Source organism: Neoarius graeffei, chromosome 26 (genome assembly GCF_027579695.1).
Source record: "Neoarius graeffei isolate fNeoGra1 chromosome 26, fNeoGra1.pri, whole genome shotgun sequence".
Taxonomy (NCBI): domain Eukaryota; kingdom Metazoa; phylum Chordata; class Actinopteri; order Siluriformes; family Ariidae; genus Neoarius; species Neoarius graeffei.
Genome location: NC_083594.1, coordinates 16,392,133 through 16,412,275, shown reverse-complemented (window position 1 = coordinate 16,412,275; position 20,143 = coordinate 16,392,133). Strand labels below are relative to the sequence as shown.

At 43.0% G+C, this 20,143-nt stretch overlaps 1 protein-coding gene across 7 annotated transcripts in view; it reads right to left on the bottom strand.

The window, feature by feature from the left end:
• pcbp4 (poly(rC) binding protein 4) overlaps positions 1-20,143 on the bottom strand; it is a 259,012-nt gene that overhangs the window by 7,224 nt on the left and 231,645 nt on the right. For 5 of the 7 annotated variants that reach the window (XM_060910937.1, XM_060910936.1, XM_060910939.1 and 2 more), the window contains 4 exons: positions 13,610-13,651; positions 10,160-10,238; positions 6,931-6,986; positions 1,267-1,436 (listed from right to left, as the gene is read on the bottom strand). In XM_060910937.1, coding sequence (XP_060766920.1) covers positions 1,267-1,436; positions 6,931-6,986; positions 10,160-10,238; positions 13,610-13,651 — 347 coding nt within the window. The remainder of the gene's footprint in view (positions 1-1,266; positions 1,437-6,930; positions 6,987-10,159; positions 10,239-13,609; positions 13,652-20,143) is intronic. The other 2 variants (XM_060910938.1, XM_060910942.1) reach the window with 1 other exon arrangement.

Genomic DNA, 20,143 nt, shown 5'->3' with positions numbered 1-20,143 from the left:
GCTGTTAATGAAAGCTTCATAGTTGGGGGAACATTAGAAACAGACCATCCCTCACTCTTACTGGCAATTGTAATGTTCTCTGGGCTCATTTGGTTTTCCTGTTTTATGTTGGCTCTTCCTACCTGCTCACCTGAGACCTGTCTCACATGGTTCAGCCTCGACAGTATAAGATCAGTTTGGCAGATACCAGAGAGAGAGAGAGAAAAAGAGAGGAAGAGACAGGTGGCAGCTGTCGTTTTTGGGCCTTCTTGGGGTTTTATTATTATTATTATTATTGTTGTTTATTTTATTACAGGGCACCGCACCTTGTGTTCGATTTATCCAGACACTTTCCTTACACTATTGATTTACTGACTATCCATACTGACCCATTTGCTTATTTTGTTTGCCTTTAACCCTTTCTTCAGTTTAAGTTTTGTTTATGTTTATTTGAATAAATCCTGGGCGGCACGGTGGTGTAGTGGTTAGCGCTGTCGCCTCACAGCAAGAAGGTCCGGGTTCGAGCCCCGTGGCCGGCGAGGGCCTTTCTGTGCGGAGTTTGCATGTTCTCCCTGTGTCCGCGTGGGTTTCCTCCGGGTGCTCCGGTTTCCCCCACAGTCCAAAGACATGCAGGTTAGGTTAACTGGTGACTCTAAATTGACCGTAGGTGTGAATGTGAGTGTGAATGGTTGTCTGTGTCTATGTGTCAGCCCTGTGATGACCTGACGACTTGTCCAGGGTGTACCCCACCTTTCGCCCGTAGTCAGCTGGGATAGGCTCCAGCTTGCCTGCGACCCTGTAGAACAGGATAAAGCGGCTACAGATAATGAGATGAGATGAATAAATCCTTGAGTTTTCTAATTTAAATATGTGTGTCCTCCTCTTTTGTTACGGTCTTGAGCTGGGTTGTAACAGTAATCAAATCACTTCCAATCGCATTTGCATCAAGTTAACCTTTGCTTATCTTTGTTGTGTTGCTTGCTCAACCTACTTCATGTTGCTGTTGACTGCTTCACCTCCTATCACTGGGATTCACCAACCCTCATTGAAAACGAGTGATTTATGGCTTCTCTGTTGCATTGCTGCACCAAACAGTGCTCTATCCTGAAGCATCCTCAGGTACCAAAAGCCATACAAGTAGAACCAATGGTACTGGATAGTGCCAAAAGTTCTCGTCGTTTGTGCAGTGGAAAAACACTCAAGGCATGATATTGAAAATTTGTATTTAAGGAAAGATATTGACCAATGCCTTGGCTCTAGTAGAGTGGCCAAGCTTGGGGTGCTTACCAGGATGTGATGAGGTACTGAGCTAGGTTGATGCTGATTGGAGAGCCTGTGATGGTGACGTGTCTGTCACTGGTGCTGTCCAGCTGACTGCCAATCTTGATTTGAGCCCCGGACACCTGGCGGATCTCGTTGATTTTCGTACCTTGTCTGCCAATGATGGAACCAATCAGCTGTGAGGGCAGAAGAGAAGCAATAACAAACATAACCAGAAGGGCACGTGGTAGAGTGCATACCTCCGCCAAGCCACATAGTAGAATATCCGCAAAAAATCTTGGATCCGCATACGTATTTGGATTTGCATCAAAATCTAATCAATTGTTCCTTGGCCCATGGCCCTTTCCTCCAAATTTCATCAAAATTCGTTCAGTATTTTTTGAGTTATGTTGGGAACAGGCAAACAAATGGAGGCAAAAACTTAAACTCCTCCAACAATGTTGGTGGAGGTAATGAAGGTAACCTTTTTGTGAGTCATTTTAATGTTGGTGGGTGTGGCCAATTTAATATGGCTGGTGCATTATGGAGCCCTGTGTAGTGCATGTCTTCGTGTGAACCAACAAACCTGAATTTTGGTTTCATGAGTTTTCTGTTGCACTAGTGGTGGGATTACATTACATTCATGGCATTTAGTAGACGCTTTTATCCAGAGTGACATGCGACATACCCGGAGCAGTTGGGGGTTAGGTGCCTTGCTCAAGGGCACTTTAGCCATTCCTGCTGGTCCAGGGAATCAAACTGGGGACACTTTGGTCCCAAAGCTGCATCTCTAACCATTTAAGCTATGGCTTCTCCCATATGGATTAACTGAATAGGATTATTTGTGCACTTGATACAATGCTGCAAAATCTGTTTCAGATTTCAGCAAGTGCATCCCAGTCATTTGGGAACTGTATGTGGTTCTGAACTTGTCAGAGGAGTGATGTCAGCACTGCAGACAGTACAGCACAGAAAGCTGAGTGTGACATTTTTCAATAATTGTGAGGGCCCTGGTACACTTAGAAATACCTCAGGCCAGAAAGTGAAAGGTAACAAAAAGCAGCTTGAGGTTGAGACTCCAAATCTTTTGGATGACTTCCGAGAAACTTGGCATCGAAAAAATGATGACTTGGCAGATGATATGTGCACAATATGACGTCAATGGGGGAACAAAAATACGTAGAAAACTCTGAAACCTGGTCAGGTCTAAATGGCTCATTACTATGTATCCATCTGTCCATTATCTGACACTGCTTATCCTGTGCAGGGTCACGGGCAAGCTGGAGCCTATCCCAGCTGACTATGGGCAAGAGGCGGGGTACACCCTGGACGAGTCGCCAGATCATCACAGGGCTGACACATAGACACAGACAACCATTCACACTTAGATTCACACCTACGGTCAATTTAGATCCACCAATTAGCCTAACCGTCACGTCTTTGGACTGTGGGGGAAACCGGAGCACCCGGAGGAAACCCACGCAGACACGGGGAGAACATGCAAACTCCACACAGAAAGGCCCACGTCAGCCACTGGGCTCGAAACCAGAACCTTCTTGCTGTGAGGTGACAGTGGTAACCACTACATCACCGTGCCGCCTCATTACTAGTAGTAATTCAGAATCAATCATCGATCAGCCCAATATCTTATTTATTGCATAAGAGACAAATTGTTGTCCATATACAACAGTGGTCCTTGATTTTGTAAAATGCATTTTTTTTTAAATATGTATCATCAACTTTGATTCCTATTTCAAGCCTTTCATCATCACCTCAAAATAACACTATTATCGAACCCTTTGGTTATGTTTTGGAGCACTGCTACAAAACTCGAGTACATCTGTAAACCCACAATGCTTTGCTGTGTGAAGCAGATAGCCTGTCAAGTGGAGTCCACAAACTCCTCAATGTAGGCCATCAAAATGTGCAAAACAAGATGCCTTCGCTGGACGTTGAGCGCCAGTCTGTGCCATTAAAATGGCTATTGATCCTGAAACACTGAAGCCCAGATCAAATTCACGTTTTATCAGACAGTTCTCCAAAGCTCACAGTCTGAAGCAAAGGTGCCTCGGGAATAACGTCAGGCTCGGACAATGAAAAAGTGACGCCCATGCAGATGTGTTGGCGGTTTGGCATTCGTTTGACAGACAGCTCCTTCTTTTTATTTCGCTCACCCACTCTGTCGCTGCATTCCTCCCTCACACTGCGAGTAGCCGAGTGTGTATCTGTGTATGTTTTACCCACAGAACATTCCTTTCCTCACAAGTCATATGGCTGCTCCAGCTCCTGATTTGTCACACTGCTCTCCCTGGTGCCTGAGGCTATTAATGGCTCAGCTGATTATGTCGGTGTCTAAGTGCTTGGTGGAAGACCTCCAGGTCTTGCTGCCACCCCGGCATGGTCCATCCCCATCTTATGCTTTTATGAAGCTCTGAATTATTCATCCATCTATCCTCAAGACGCAATAAACAGCAGGTTCCTCTCCCCATTTTTTGTGTTATTCCGTACTTAGAAAAAGGGTAGAGTCTAAAAACTTTTGATGTCAGCTGTTATTTGGTTTGAAGATATTGCCACTAAGGGAACAAATCACTTCAGCTCAGATAAATCCCTCTCAAGTCCTAAGCTAGCATTAGGTCTATTTTTGCCTGGCCTTTATCATTCGAAAAGGCCAAGCAGATGAATAAGGCCACGGCTCAGCGAAGACGAGGCCGCTCCTGCTGATCCTGTCGGTCTTGGCTAGGCCTCAGACTTATAGCCTTGATGTTCCTGCCATTGCGTTCCCAAGCACCAGCTCTGAACCCTGTCTAATTGCCACATGTTCGTAAAGACTTATTGGGGAGGGCTGCTGTGGTGAACGAGCCCCTCTAGAGAGGAAGACGTGATTGCTTGTGATAAACAACTTCCTCCTGCCAGGCGTTTGATGTCTGTTTGATCTCGACTTGCTGCAGAATCACTACGCTGTGAGGCCATTTCAATAATAAATGTCACGTTATCTCTCAACTCCTAGCATTTTTTTGGAATATGAATGTGGAAACATTCATATTTGGTCCTGTTTGAGGAGGGGGGGCATGTTCTTTGAAACCTGTGACATATTTGCAATACAATCGTGGATTTAATGCAACATGACTTGACAAGTGGGAGTTCATGTATTTATAATTTCACTACGATCTTGTCTATTCTTTCACTCATGACTCTAATCCTGTATTTCAATTTATTTATACCACAGTGCTGTTGAATTCTCAATTCTGATTGGTCAAAAGCTGTTGAATTCATTTTCTATAATGGCAGTCAGCAAGAGTCTAATAAATAACAGACTTGAGTGTTAATTAACAACACTTAAGATTTAACATTTGACTTTTTGCGCAAAATGCGTCTCCAGTGTCGAAGCTTTCTAACACTCAGAGATGAGCGCTTCGGAAGGACAGAGGACAATATGTTATGCGATTTCTCTGTAGCATGCTTTTTTTTTTTGTCTTATTAGCTTCAAGAGAAAGCAAACATCTAGCTCTAGCTTTTATAAGTGACAACAAGAACTAACTTGTTTCATGGATCGTCTACAACAATAAATGGCTTAAAAGTGTAAATGGATAAAAGTGTTACGTAAAAAACGATGCATCGGGACGTCATCATAGGAAAATTCAGGTCAGACTGCATCACACTACCTTGTTGTGTTTTTTATTCCTGACTTATTCAGAGTTTGTGTTCAGATTTAGCATTTAAATGTCAAAGTCGGGGTGGTACGGTGGTGTAGTGGTTAGCGCTGTCGCCTCACAGCAAGAAGGTCCGGGTTCGAGCCCCGTGGCCGGCGAGGGCCTTTCTGTGCAGAGTTTGTATGTTGTCTGCGTGGGTTTCCTCCGGGTGCTCCGGTTTCTCCCACAGTCCAAAGACATGCAGGTTAGGTTAACTGGTGACTCTAAATTGACCGTAGGTGTGAATGTGAGTGTGAATGGTTGTCTATGTGTCAGCCCTGTGATGACCTGGCGACTTGTCCAGGGTGTACCCTGCCTTTCGCCCGTAGTCAGCTGGGATAGGCTCCAGCTTGCCTGCGACCCTGTAGGACAGGATAAAGCAGCTAGAGATAATGAGATGTCAAAGTCCCTCCCGTGCCAGGATCTGGTCTTCCCAGGCAGTCGCCCATCCCAGTACTACCTAGTCTTTTGAGGCGCACTGGGTGGCGCCGATCTACATTTCTATAGCCCTCGACCTCTTGCTTATTATTATAGCTAAGGTTACAGTAGGGGGCTAGTCCTCTGGTAACCACGAGAGTCTGACTCCCTACTCGCATCTGTATTTCGGTGTGCCTCGCCAGATGGCAGCAGGTACCATTTTTATGATGATCTTTGGTATGACCCAACTACGAGTAGAACTCGCGATCTCCCAGTCAAGAGTTGGACACACTAACCACTCGGCCAACTCGCGGTAGCATTTAAAAGATCCAGTCAATTACTGTAACATCGCCAGTTTTATTTCAAGCTAACTAGGCAAATCATCTTATTAGTTTCTATCTTTTAAATGTTGAAAACCCCCCCAGTACATTTCCATTGTTTACTAGAAGGTTTGGGAGATGTTTGAGGCTATCACATTGCATTGCGTCCAGTTGTATGTATGTATGAAAGCGAGTGTTGCGTTGCCCTTGAAACGTCATTCCTTGCACTTGTTCACTTGTCTCATAATTCCAAGAATCCCTTCTGCTATGAACCACAACTAATAAAAACCCAACACTGAATAACAACAGATCCTCCTCCCTACTCAAACAGAGGTCCTTAAAATAGAAAAGCATGCGATGCACCACTGCGGCTCATGAACGCGTGCAGGCGGGTATTGTCCGAGCCCTCGGCCAGGTCGTGAGCCAGTGGATTAATCTAGTGGGCTCAGAGAGAGATCAGGGCAAGGGGAGGGAGCCTCTTGCACAGCCATGACACACATCCACACTGATGTTCTCTGCACTGAGCTCAGGGCTTCGATGAAAGCAGGAAGGGTTGCTTTTATTTACAACACTGTTTTGACAGCCGGGGTGAGCAAAGTATGTCAGCTGCTGTGACAAGATTGAACCAAACTGAAGCTCCTCTGAGCGAAGCAAAGCAGAGGAAAAGCTGGCTAGATAGACGGATGGATGGATGTTTGTTTCCATAGGTTATATAATGATATATGAAAATCCCAATGAAATATTGGAACGCCTTTAAGGGTTGTGCTACGCTTTTATGAGTTATGAACAGCCACGAATGCTCTTCAGCAACAAACCCATAGGTGTATGTCAATGTGTCGTCTGCGTTAATATATTAAACTCACCCAGCACACCATATTGGATTTGTTTTACCTGCTGGATTTGATATTGCTTATTATGTGTGTTGGATCCTTCTCATAATTCTTGTCTGCGAGTTGATATTTATATATCAAGTCCCAGGAAAACACATTACAATGCAAACATGCTCCTTTCAAGCTACGTCGGAACAGATGTCCTATGGACTGTGTTCTTTCCAAACTGCCTCTTCTACTCATATGCTGGGTTATGAGTAAATTAAAGCTGTGCTTTAAAACCAAACGGCTGCAATTTCAATCCTCCCAAATTGCAGACGTTGTGAACACAGGCTGCCTCGTTAGCGAAGACTGTAACTAAATTACAGCTGTTAAAAATGAAGCGTTCACTGGTTGTGATCAAAAAGTGTGAAGAAGTGAACGTGCAGCTCTTACGTCATTTGGAATGAGCAGCTCCTGTGATGCCGTCTGGGTGCTGGACTCCATGCCTGCTGAGAAAGAGGAAAGATACGGAGTTAGCAAAGCTCAGGAGAACGCCACTGCATTTTGGCGCTCTAAATTATCCCCTGGTTTCCTTTACCCCAATCGCTCATTACTTCAACTTGACGTGGCGCTCATATTTTGGGTTTGGATGAAACATGATGGATGCCAGTCCTTCTTATTTCTGTCTGATGGGCTGAAAGAAAAATTCAGCAACTGTGAGGCCTTCATTTGATGACGTTTTATGGCGATGTGATGTATTTGTCTTGATTTTCTGTTCTAAGTGTTTTGTTGAAGATCCCTTCCTTGAGGGCCTTATAGAGTGGGTAATATGTTATTTTTCACTGTACAAGGTTCAATACCCCAGAGAAGGAGCTGAGCAGTATTTAGCAATGCCTGCAGGATTCAAGACTAAAGTGAATTGGACCCCAGCAATCGAAGCAGTCAACAAGCAACAAAAATTGTAGCTAAAAGACAAATGACTCTGAAAACAAAAATGTACTTTTATGACAATCCTTTTGAAAATCTCCCCCCCCCCCCCCGATTTGGTAAAAAAAACTATAATACCATTCATAATCACAGTTAAAGATGGCTACTTTTCAAATGGGATGCTGTGTATCCGGGCAGAATGAGAAGAAGAATCAATATGCAGCATAGAATTGCTGATAATAATAATTAAGAATTAGTTCAACTAAAGCTGGGCATACACTGTGCGATTTTTTTCAATCGCGGTATTCAGCTGCTGCTCACACTGTACGAGTGAATCGCAGGGGTAAACAGCACGCAGCTTACGATTCCTGTTCTCACACTATACGATCCGATGCTCGGATGCGATGCTCGGATCCGATGCTCAGGATTTCAAACAGGTTTGATTTTCATCCGATCGATCGGGAGGAGGTCGTGAGGTGTTAATCGCTTGTCGTTACCCCATGTATACTACACGATCCGAGACGCACGATTGAGCCAAAACTCGGCCCGATCTCCAAAATAGTCGCACGAGTGAAAATCGTGTCAAAATCGGGCCAAAAATCGCACAGTGTATGCCCAGCTTTATATAGCACCTTTCTCACACCCAAGGTTGCTTTACAATTATCAAAAAAAAAAAGTTCACCAAAAAAGAGGGTCAGGATGTAATTCCAATGGCGTAGCGACCCACAGTCCCACCAAAATGGTGGTTTAACATCAGTCCCACCTGATGTTAAAAAGCTCACTGCAGTCCATAGCGAGGAGCACAGGCCTCTCCCATAGCGGACCAAGGCCTGAAGGAAACCGACGCCCAAAACTGGGTCCAGAGCAACACCACAACCAGCAGACAAAACATTCAAACAAATAACAAACTATCCATCCACCCATTTCAGCATATCACTACAGTGACGTGGCCGTTCTGATGGCTTCAGCCATCAAAGTCTCTCAGGAACATTACAATGGTGGTTTCCCGTTGCCTTCTACTGCATTATTAGAGGTTTTCTTCTCTCAACCATTCACATCTATGGACAATTTTTAGAGCCACCAATTAACCTAACCAACATGTCTTTGGACTGTGGGGAAAACTGGAACACCTGGAAGAAACCCACGCAGACACGGGGATAACATGCAAACTCCACACAGAAAGGCCCCTGTCAGCCACTGGGCTCGAACCCAGAACCCTCTTACTGTGAGGCGACAGTGCTAACCACTACACCACCGTGCCACCCCCGTCAAACTATACAAAAACAAAGGAAAGAAAAACAGAAATCTCCGATGAGAAGTGGCAGCCAAAATGCGCACAGCGTACTCTCAAGTGGAAATAGAAACCAAAAAAAAACACTGATCTTGGTAAATCCAAGAACTTTCCTGGACTATGGTTCTCTCTTTTGTATTGGTCCACGGCTTAGAATACTGTGAAACAGTACACAGTTTTAGCCTATGTAGCACTTGGTAATGCAGCCTAACTATCAGGCTAATTTATAGAGACAGTAGCTTTACTTCTGACATGTAGCCTAGAACCAAATTTTTATATAAGGTAGCTCCAGGGTCCCTGAACTCAACTTATTGAACTCGAGTTACAGTCTGTGCAAAGTTTCAACATGTTCCCTCAGTGTACGTGTGTGTTTCTTCCCAAAAATCATGCTGGTAAACAACTCGTTCATACCCTTATAGCTTAAGTTATGGTAGAGGCCAGAACTTGAGCAGAGAGAATACTCCCCATCACCCAAGCTATAACAAAGCTTCGTCAACAATTCAAAGGTTCGCATTATATGCAAAGAATTTGCTTCTACAGGCTGAAAGGCACTTTGATCCTATCTGCTGCCCCACCTGGATGCTGCTACTACTTGCATTCCAATGAAAGTAAACCATGTGCATCTTATCTAGGCTGGCCCTGAGCCAGCTCTCTGAGTCATCAGGAGTCCTTTTTAATAGACTGAAACACTGCCTTGACTGATGAGCTTTTTACTTCCAACATAATCGAGTTCTGCAGCCATCTTGCGAGAGCGATATGCTCTCCAAGCTTTGGTAGTTAGAGGGGGGCTACCATTGTGCTCACTTCCGATGCACGGAAATTGCTTTGAGGCCTCCCCCCCCATTTTTCACCAAGCCAAAGTGCTTATTTACCATAATGCTTAACCGTTGGTGCCGTACAAAGGGCTTGCTCAGAAAAAAAGCCCTTGCTTCTAAACAAATATATTGGATCCATAGACATGGTGAGAGATGTCCCAGAATTGATGGATAAGAATGGGGGTAATATCCCATGTCTGCAGGTCTCAGGAGAATGTGAAGATCCTTTGACTGGGCTGGAAATTAGAAATAGGCTTTAAAAGCCTCCGGTGCTAACTGTGAAATCCCAGCCAGACTTGGCCCTATTTTACTTAGGTCTAATCTACACGTACCATATGGCCCATGGAGCGCAGGTGCAGTCTCTAGGCTAAGACAGACACTGCTGGGAGGTTCATTTGATCCACATTCCTGTTCCCAGGTGTTTCAATGTGAGACTTCTTCTGAAGATACTGGCATCCGTGACATTTTATGTGGTTGAGAGTCTGAGAGACATTCAATTAGATTTCCATATTAGGAATCTACTATGAACTTCACAGGGAAAGGTGCCAGGAAAAGGCTTCAATCTTCCACCAGACAGAAATACTTAAGATTATTTTCTTAGAAATGCTTGACTTTTTCCTCTCTGTTCACCAAAGCTGGGCAAACCTACCAGGCAGGACGGCTGTAGCTGCTGGCTGAGCGATTGGTGTCAGACCCTGTTGCATGGACAACTGGTGCAGCTTGGCCAGCTGAGAAAGACATACACGGTAAAACATTAACGTTAACATTTAATGGCATTTAGCAGACGCTCTTATCCAGAGCGACGTACAACATACCCAGAGCAGCCTGGGGAGCAGTTGGGGGTTAGGTGCCTTGCTCAAGGGCACTTCAGCCATTCCTGATGGTCCAGGGAATTAAACTAGTGACCTTTTGGTCCCAAAGCTGGTTCTCTAACCATTAGATCATGGCTTCCCCCAAAAAATCAATCAATCAATCAATCAATCAATCATAAAAAATGACAATGAAGTACTCGTAGGCCAAATGAGAAAATAATATGCTACCAAAGTTTTGGTACTATAATATATTCATCAAGCATTTTTTTTTTTAATATAAGTGGCCACATTGTCATGGCACAAACATCCTATTTAAAGAACTGGTGCAACAAAAGTTAAAAAGCAAAACAAACAAACAAAAAACCCAGACAATTATAGTATAGAAGGCTAAAAGGATCTATTTTAAAATAGACACTGGACAGCTGGATTCCAGCTGCCATGGGTTCCATAAATAGTAGGTCCTCAACAGTAGGATTTGAGGTGTACAGAACCCACTGGACCATGGAAGGACCTTTGTTTTAAATGGTTCTCCAAATACGAACAGTTCTATATCCACTACGTCCACTCTTAAAAATAAAGGTCCCGGTAAAAGTTTGGAGTGATGGGTCTTTAACCATTTCTGTTAGTGCTATAGAGAAAATAAAACATGCTGCCATTATATGGATGGGTCTTTCTGGTTGAAAAATACTCTTCCTTTTATAGAGGCTTTGCATCGTCACATGACCCCCATAGCAACAGTAACTATGCCGTCATGTCAGGAGGCACACTTGTAGTGCTTCGTTCAGCTCAGTTAGTTGTTACTGATTGGTATGGGAAGGTTTTGCTGCATTTTTGGGTGTGCAAATCATGCTGAATGAAACACAGACATCGGATTTTTTAATTTACCAAAAGTAATTTTTCATCGGGGGAAAAACTAGAGAGATTTCTAAACGTAGCAGGGAAAAATGGCTTGCAAACATACAAAGTGCAGCAAGGTGCTCATTCTTATACAGACAGATGAACAAGAGCGTAAAGCTACGGTCACACTACAGCTTGCGATGCTTTACGATGGGTTATTGGTGAAAATGAGGCATTTTGGTGATTATGCATGGTGATATACAGGCGAGCTAAAGGTTGTCGTCAAACAGCAGGTAAACACTTGACTGGAACGCCTTCATGTGTTCGAGCGGCCGCGCTCGCTCACAGGACCTAGTTGTTATGGGAAACACCTGATGCTGATTTGAGCACAATCATCATGCACATGTAAGGACACAGAGGCTTTCCGAAGTATTATCATTATCACTGTCATGTTTGTTTCTTGCAAGGTCCGGGTTCGAGCCCCGTGGACGGCAAGGGCCTTTCTGTGCGGAGTTTGCATGTTCTCCCTGTGTCCGCGTGGGTTTCCTCCAGGTGCTCCGGTTTCCCCCACAGTCCAAAGACATGCAGGTTAGGTTAACTGGTGACTCTAAATTGACGGTAGGTGTGAATTTGAGTGTGAATGGTTGTCTGTGTCGATGTGTCAGCCCTGTGATGACCTGGCGACTTGTCCAGGGTGTACCCCGCCTTTCGCCCGTAGTCAGCTGGGATAGGCTCCAGCTTGCCTGCGACCCTGTAGGACAGGATAAAGTGGCTAGAGATAATGAGATGAGATGTTTGTTTATGACTCTGCTTTCAGTTTCGTTTTGTAAATATCTCGCCTGATAATAAACACTCTTCCTGCATTTAGATCCATCTACCACTGAATACCTGACAGAATACTTGCAAAGTCTCTGTGAAAACAGCGTCCTTATACGCATGTGCTGATTGCGCTCAAGTCAGCATCAGGTGTTTCCCATAATGACTGAATCCCAAGCGCGCGCACAACACACTCTGAAAGATCCCTGAATGTAAATGCACTTTAAGTCTCGGTGAAGGTTAGGTTGTGCTGAGCTGGTGTGTTGATGCTCATGTTCACTGTATAAGAATGAGCATCACGCAAATTTTTTTTTTGGAATTCTTACCTTCATGGAAATGACATGAGTCCACCATAGGGTTTTTGACCTCTCTGTTCGACACCGAGTCCTGTCGAATGTTTTCATACCATTTTTTCCCTTCTACATTTAGAAATCTTTCTAGTTTTGTCCCCCTGATGAATTACTTTTGGTAAATTAAAAAAATCTGATGTCTTTGTTTCATTCAAAATTATTTGCATATCCAAAAATGCAGCAAAACCTTACCATACTGATCATTTACAACTAACTCGTCTGAAGAAAGCACGACAAGCGTGCCCCCTGTCATGGTGGCATAGTTACCATTGCAGTGGGAGGGAGTCACGTGATGGTGTAAAGCCTCGATTGCAGGAACAACCAAGTTTCATGGACCAAAATGTTCTTTATGGAATCAAAACGGGATCTTTAGGGTTCTTCTATCTATCCATCCATTATCTGTAACTGCTTATCCTGTGCAGGATTGTGGGCAAGCTGAAGCCTATCCCAGCTGACTATGGGCTAGAGGCAGGATGCACCCTGGACAAGTTGCCAGATCATCTCAGGGCTGACACATAGAGACAAACAACCTTTCACACTCGCATTCACACCTATGGTCAATTTAGAGTCACCAATTAACCTAACCTGCATGTCTTTGGACTGTGGGGGAAACCGGAGCACCCGGAGGGAACCTACACAGACACGGGGAGAACATACAAACTCCACACAGAAAGGCCCTCGTCGGCCAGTGGGCTTGAACCCAGGACCTTCTTGCTGTGAGGTGACAGTGCTAACCACTACACCACCGTGCCGCCAGGTTCTTCTATGGCATTGAACTTAATGTCGAAGTTGATCCATCCAAAATCCAAGGTGCACTCTTAGAAAATGAGGTCTTAAGAGTGCTTTGGCCTGTCACACTGAGAAAGCTTTCAAGGATCTTTGTAAAACCCTATATCACAGAAGGTTTCAAGTAGAACACCTTTGGAAGGCAAAAACCTCTTAAATATCCTTCAGAACACTTGAGGAACCATTTTGTTGAAAAAATATGGTGTTTTAAACGAATACTCGTTGACAACCTTGAGTAATTTGTAGGTTGGTAAAAATCGAGTTGTGATTGGATTTTGCTGGAATTTCATATGAAATTGTACGAAAAGCTATGAATGATAACCTGCCTGTAACCCTAACAGTAATATTTAGAAGCTTTCATATGAAAAGAGTTACACATTTTCAAAACTCGACATTATTTCCTCGTGGCTGGATTGAAATGAACTGATGTCGAAACACCATGAAATATCAAATTCATTGGAAGTAAGGAACAAGAACAAGAACATCCACAGCCCTTACCTCTGAATGTGGAATGCCGTATTGGTTCTGTACAGTGTATGCCTGCAAAAGGAAAAAAAACATAGAGGTGTTTTTCAACTATCTTACACTTCATGTGTTGTGTTTCACCAACATGCCTTGAAATTGAAGGCTGAAGCATCGCTTCTGTTCTTCACACCTGAACCACTGCCATCAGTGGATCGCAAAGCTTCAAGGCGGCATTGTGTCTCTGAAGAGTTTCATGTTCTCGTGAGTTCGTGCCTCGGCATTAGAGAATGCGAGGCTCAGTTAGCGGCGTGCTAAAGCGAGTGCTATGCGCTATTCCCCGAGGGTCTCTTGTATAAGCCTGTTTAAAAGTTTAAACATACTGCAGAGGAAGAGTGGGAGGGAGAGCAGGAAAGAGTAAAAGAAAGCAGAAAACGAAGCGAGAGATGGGAAGCCAGCGTGAGAGGAAAAGGAAGAAAATATGAAAGACTAGTGATGCATAAATTATAGGTCATGCCACAGGAAAACCCTGGTTTGCGTTCGTCAGTGCTGTGTTTAATGCGAGCAATTGGTCACAGGTTTTGAGGAAAAAGTTATTTCGGGAATGAAGAGACTCTCTTCGATTCTAATACCTCCGTGCTTTCTTCTTTACGTTGACGTTGTGGGAAAACGCTGTAAATGGTTACACCATGGGTGGGTGGGGGGTGAGTTTGGTGTCGACTTGCACTCAGGATACCACATAACCCAGCATGTTTAAAAGTTCAGTTATGGTAAACATGCTTTTTTCCTATCACTGGGGGCTTGATTAACAGTCACCAGGCACAGGCTTACGCTATTTGCGAACCCATTCGTTGATTTACATGTTGTCTCGAATTCTCTTTACCTGTCTAAGTCAAAACAAGTTAGAGGTTGGAAAGAAGGACACTCCATTGAAACAATTTCATTTAAATATTGGCCTCTCTCTTTCTTTTCTCTCACAGTGTCCTTGTAAGTAGCATTGATTAACCAGTAAATGTTGAAATTACAGGGTTATGAAATGTCATCATTATACATTCATACAAAGATGTTCTGGATGAAAAAAAATTAAGCGGACTTAAGCTTAAACATGTTAAAATTGTAACATCAGTTCACTGGGCCATTTCCCCGGGCGCGGCCATACTGGATTAGCCAGATACATGGATGTATTAGGAGCACTGAGCACTATATAAAATCTGGAAGCCATCTGGCCGCCATCTTACCACTCCCATCGCGTGTATTTGGGTTGTGTTCAACTGTCGGATTGGATCAAATTTGCCCCAAGAAAAGTATCTCCTGACTTCCCTCCCCCCCTTCATTACCTCTTCTTACTCAACTTTACCCCATTCTTTACATATCTTTATTGTGCTTCCCTTCACTGTTATTGTTTTCTTTTCCTTTTCTGGTCCAGTCTTTGATCATTTTTTTGAATGGCTCTTTTACAACTATAATTATTTTTACGGAGATGATTTCAGTTTTTCTCCTATACAGTGTATCTTTCTCTTTCATATACTACTTCATCTATCCATCTATCTATCTATCTATCTATCTATCTATCTATCTATCTATCTATCTATCTATCTATCTGTCTGTCTGTCTGTCTGTCTGTCTGTCTGTCTGTCTGTCTGTCTATCTATCTATCTATCTATCTATCTATCTATCTATCTATCTATCATTATCCCAACACAAAGGCTGTACAATACTTCCTTTCTATTTAGGATAGTTATTGAAACAGGATTACTTTCTCTTGTTATTTTCACCTCATTCTCACGTGTCTTAACAGTAGTTATTGGTCGCAAGCTGCATGAATATTGTGACGGTGAAATATGTGACCAATAAATATATGTTATTTACCAGCTGGGAGGGCCGTATCGTGAAATACCGTGACCGAGGTCTTGAAAGTACTGAGCGAGGCCCTCTGGGCCGAGGTCAGTATTCAAGGCCGAGGTCACGGTATTTCACCATACGGACTGACCTTAAGCTGGTAAATAATATATTTATTTTTCTTTACCAAATTCTAACAGAAAACGAGGGCGCCCGAAAGGGAAAACCGAGCTGAGCCGAGGTGAGTCGCCATTTTGAATCCTCATTCACAGCTGTATAAATAGTCCCCTATTTATACAAAATTGAATCATTCAGGATTCAGCCATGTTTTTGCTCAGCGTTAGCAACAGTTACAGATTTTTAGCTTTCTCCTGAAATGTTTTCTTTTATTTCTTCTTCCTCAGGGTAGTAAAACTCGCTTTCGCTGTGAACACTGTTGTTATCGCTATCCATGCTGTAAAATTAATGCTATTTTGAATCCTCATTCATGGCTGTAATGCAAATGGCTTCCTCCTCGGTATACAAGTGCACTTCCACGACAGGAAAAAAACTACATTTTGCCGCCTATGTAGTCCCCTATTTATACAAAATGGAGTCAGCGCTCGCCAGCCAATCAGAGCGCAGGATTTGATGAAAATTGGACCGTGAAAACAATAAATACTGTTAAGACATGTGAGAATGAAGTGAAAATGGCAAATAACATGAGAAAATAATCCTGTTTCAACAACTGTCCTAAATAGAAAGGAAGTATTGTACAGTCTTTGTGTTAGGATAATAATAATAATAATAATAATAATAATAGAGATAGATAGAAAGGAAGAAAAACGATACAAAAGAGAAAGATACACTGTAGAAGAGAAACTGAAATTATCTTTGTAAAAATAATTATAGTAGTAAAAGAGCCATTCAAAAAAATAAGATCAGAGACTGGACTAGAGAAGGAAAAAAACAAAACAAAAAACCAATAACAGTGAAGGGGAGCGCTATAAATACCGTATATGTAAGGAATATGGGAAATTTGAGAAAATAAGAAGAGGTAATGAAAGGGGGAAAAAAAGGCAGGAAATACTTTTCTTGGGGCAAGTTTGATCGGATACGATGGTTTAACACGTAAACCAAATACACGCGATGTGTGCTAAGATGGCGTCCAGATGGCTTCACTCTGCCGAGGCTATGAGCTTTCCAGATTTTATACAGAGCTCAGTGATTAAGAGATGAAAATGAGAGTGGCGCTGCATGATGCAGGATTCCGCCTGACAGCATACCATGTCACAGATCAAACGGATGGAAGATAAGCAGATAAATATATTTTTTAAATAAACGGGCTAGCCGCTACTTTATTTTGATTCCTTTTCTAATACTGTATTGCCATAATTTTTGTGGAGAACTGCAAACAAAGTGACCGAGAAGTCATACTAGACCATATTATTATACTACAGTCTTGTTGTCACAACAGAAGGACTCTCGGGCGTGCTCTGGACAGCGCGTGCTTTGAACTGATTCACGTGTACGCCATGAATGACACATACCTGCATGGGATTAAGGCGCAATCAGCGAGCCTAAATAAGGACTCCGAATGCAGACTGACTTTGCGAAGTATTGCGTTGTTGTGACACACATTACCAAGCCTTGTGTCCTGCCTGATTTCCTGGTTTCTGATTCTTGTTCCTGCTTCTGTCTACAATATTCTGTTTGTGCCTTGCTCAACTTTTTTGCCTGCTTTACCGTTCAGGATACACGCCTGCCGATTTGGACCGTTTGCCTGTTTGTACTTTTCTTTATTATAAAGATCTTCTGCATTTACATCCGTCTCCGACCATCCCTGACAGAATACTTCGCCCCGCTGACACTACAGCATGCACTTGTACACGCAGGATGGAGTTATGGCGGCCTCCCTGACAAAAAATACTCCCGTCTCTTTTCATCACTTTAGTGGTTATAGCTTTAAGAAAAAATTCAACATGCAGTTTTTTTTTATATAAAGGACAGACATAAAGACTGACTTTGATCCCAATTTGTTTATTTGCGAGATATTTTATTTAATAGGAACACATAATTCACCCCGTCGAGTCTCTCTAACACACATATACACACTCCTATGGCACCTTCATTAGCAAGAGCAGCTCTGATCATATTCCCCACCACCACTTCATCTGAGTTTGTTGCCTCATAGTTTAAACAAAAAGCCTTTTTCCTGTTTTGTGTCATGTCCTTGCTTTATTCTGGGTTTGACATTTCTCTGTGTGTGTGTATGTATGTGTTTACACAGGTCATATGCCTCTCCTGTTTTAGCCCTAGTCAGATAAGAGCATCAATAACACACTAAGCACTAGGGCTAACCACACACATGCAAACCAGGAGTCAAGGGGGCACATGGCCTTGATATTCAGTGCCCCTCGGCTCTCTGCGTGCTAAGCTGCTGACGGAATGACTGATTTTTATCACGTACCAGCCCTGTAACGCTGAACGTTCTAATGCTGTAGATGATAAAGTCCCGAGGTCAAGAAGTAAGTCTAGCTGATCACAAACCTGATTCATTTTTTTTCTTCTTTTGCTTCTCATATTGCTTCGCATAAATAGTGCTTCGTGTTAAATTACAGCATTAGCTCGGCTGTCTGAGGATTGAGAGCGAAAGAGTTTGCTTAGATAACATTAACAAAAAAATAAATAAAGAACAATTAACTTTAGTTACTGATCTAAGAGTAGATATACAGTGTTGGCTACCATATACAATGCGAAAACACCTGTCATGTCATCTCGGCCTAAATGGCAGGAAGGAAATATTACATACATGTACAGTACCAGTTAAAAATTTGGACACCCCTACTCTACTTATTCATAGTTTTTTCTGTATTTTGACTATTTTCTACATTTATAGAATATTTTTTTCGCGGTCCGGTTTCCATCAAATCGTGCGCTCTGATTGGCTCACGAGCGGTCCGGAATCCTACGATACGGACCCCGGTTACGGACCTTTGGTGACTTGCTCATTCACAACAACAGCACAGTAGCAATTTTTTGTCAACATTAATTTTCGCATTTCTCAGTACAATAGCATTAATTTTACAGCATGGATAGCGATAACGACAGTGTTCACAGTGAAAGCAAGTTTTATTTTTGGAAAATTCCGAGCTGACGTAGCTTGACGAGCTTGTAGCAGGTTTGTTCTAAATATGGTTTCCCTTTCGGGCGCTCTCATTTTCTGTTAGAATTTGGTAAAGAAAAAAATAAATGTATTATTTACTAGCTTAAGGTCGGTCTGTATCGTGAAATACCGTGACCAAGGTCTTGAAAATACTGACCGAGGCCTCTGGGCCGAGGTCAGTATTTTCAAGGCCGAGGTCACGGTATTTCACGATACGGACCTCCCAGCTGGTAAATAATATATATTTATTTTTTTCGCGGTCCGGTTTCCATCAAATCCTGCACTCTGATTGGCTGGCGAGCGGGTCCGTATCCTATGATACGGAGTCCAGTTACGGATCCCGGTTACGGACCTCTGGCGACTCGCCCGTTCACAACAACAACAAACATAGTAGCATTTTTTGTCAACATTTATCTTTTTTTTTATAAGCTTTATTTATAAGATTATCAAAAATCTTATACATTTTTGCCAGCATTTCTCAGGAGAATAGCATTAATTTTACAGCATGGATAGTGATAACGACAGTGTTCACAGCGAAAGCGAGTTTTACAACCCTGAGGAAGAAGAAATAAAAGAAAACATTTCAGGAGAAAGCTAAAAAACTCTAACTTGCTAACGCTGAGCAAAAACATGGCTGAATCCTGAATGACTCAATTTTGTATAAATAGGGGACTACATAGGCGGCAAAATGTAGTTTTTTTCCTGTCATGGAAGTGCACTTGTATACCGAGGAGGAAGCCATTTGCATTACAGCCGTGAATGAGGATTCAAAATGGCGGCTCGGCTCGGTTTTCCCTTTCGGGCGCTCTCGTTTTCTGTTAGAATTTGGTAAAGAAAAAAATACATATATTATTTACCAGCTTAAGGTCAGCCCGTATGGTGAAATACCGTGACCTCGGCCTTGAATACTGACCTCGGCCCAGAGGGCCTCGTTCAGTACTTTCAAGACCTCGGTCACGGTATTTCACCATACTGACCTCCCAGCTGGTAAATAACATACATATACTGACTATGAAATAACATATGGAACATTATGGAAATATTATATGGACATGAGTGTTTGGGGCGGCACGGTGGTGTAGTGGTTAGCGCTGTCACCTCACAGCAAGAAGGTCCGGGTTCGAGCCCCGTGGCCGACGAGGGCCTTTCTGTGTGGAGTTTGCATATTCTCCCCGTGTCCGCGTGGGTTTCCTCCGGGTGCTCCGGTTTCCCCCACAGTCCAAAGACATGCAGGTTAGGTTAACTGGTGACTCTAAATTGACCGTAGGTGTGAATGTGAGTGTGAATGGTTGTTTGTGTCTATGTGTCAGCCTTGTGATGACCTGGCGACTTGTCCAGGGTGTACCCCGCCTTTCGCCCGTAGTCAGCTGGGATAGGCTCCAGCTTGCCTGCAACCCTGTAGAACAGGATAAAGCGGCTAGAGATAATGAGATGAGATGAGATGAGATGAGACATGAGTGTTTTACTAGGAAATACGCCACTCGTATTTTTCATATTAGCTACATCCAGGACATGTATATCCAAAACTGTGACATAAATCTCTGTATGTCACTCATGAGGAAATCGATGAACTGTTTTGATAAATT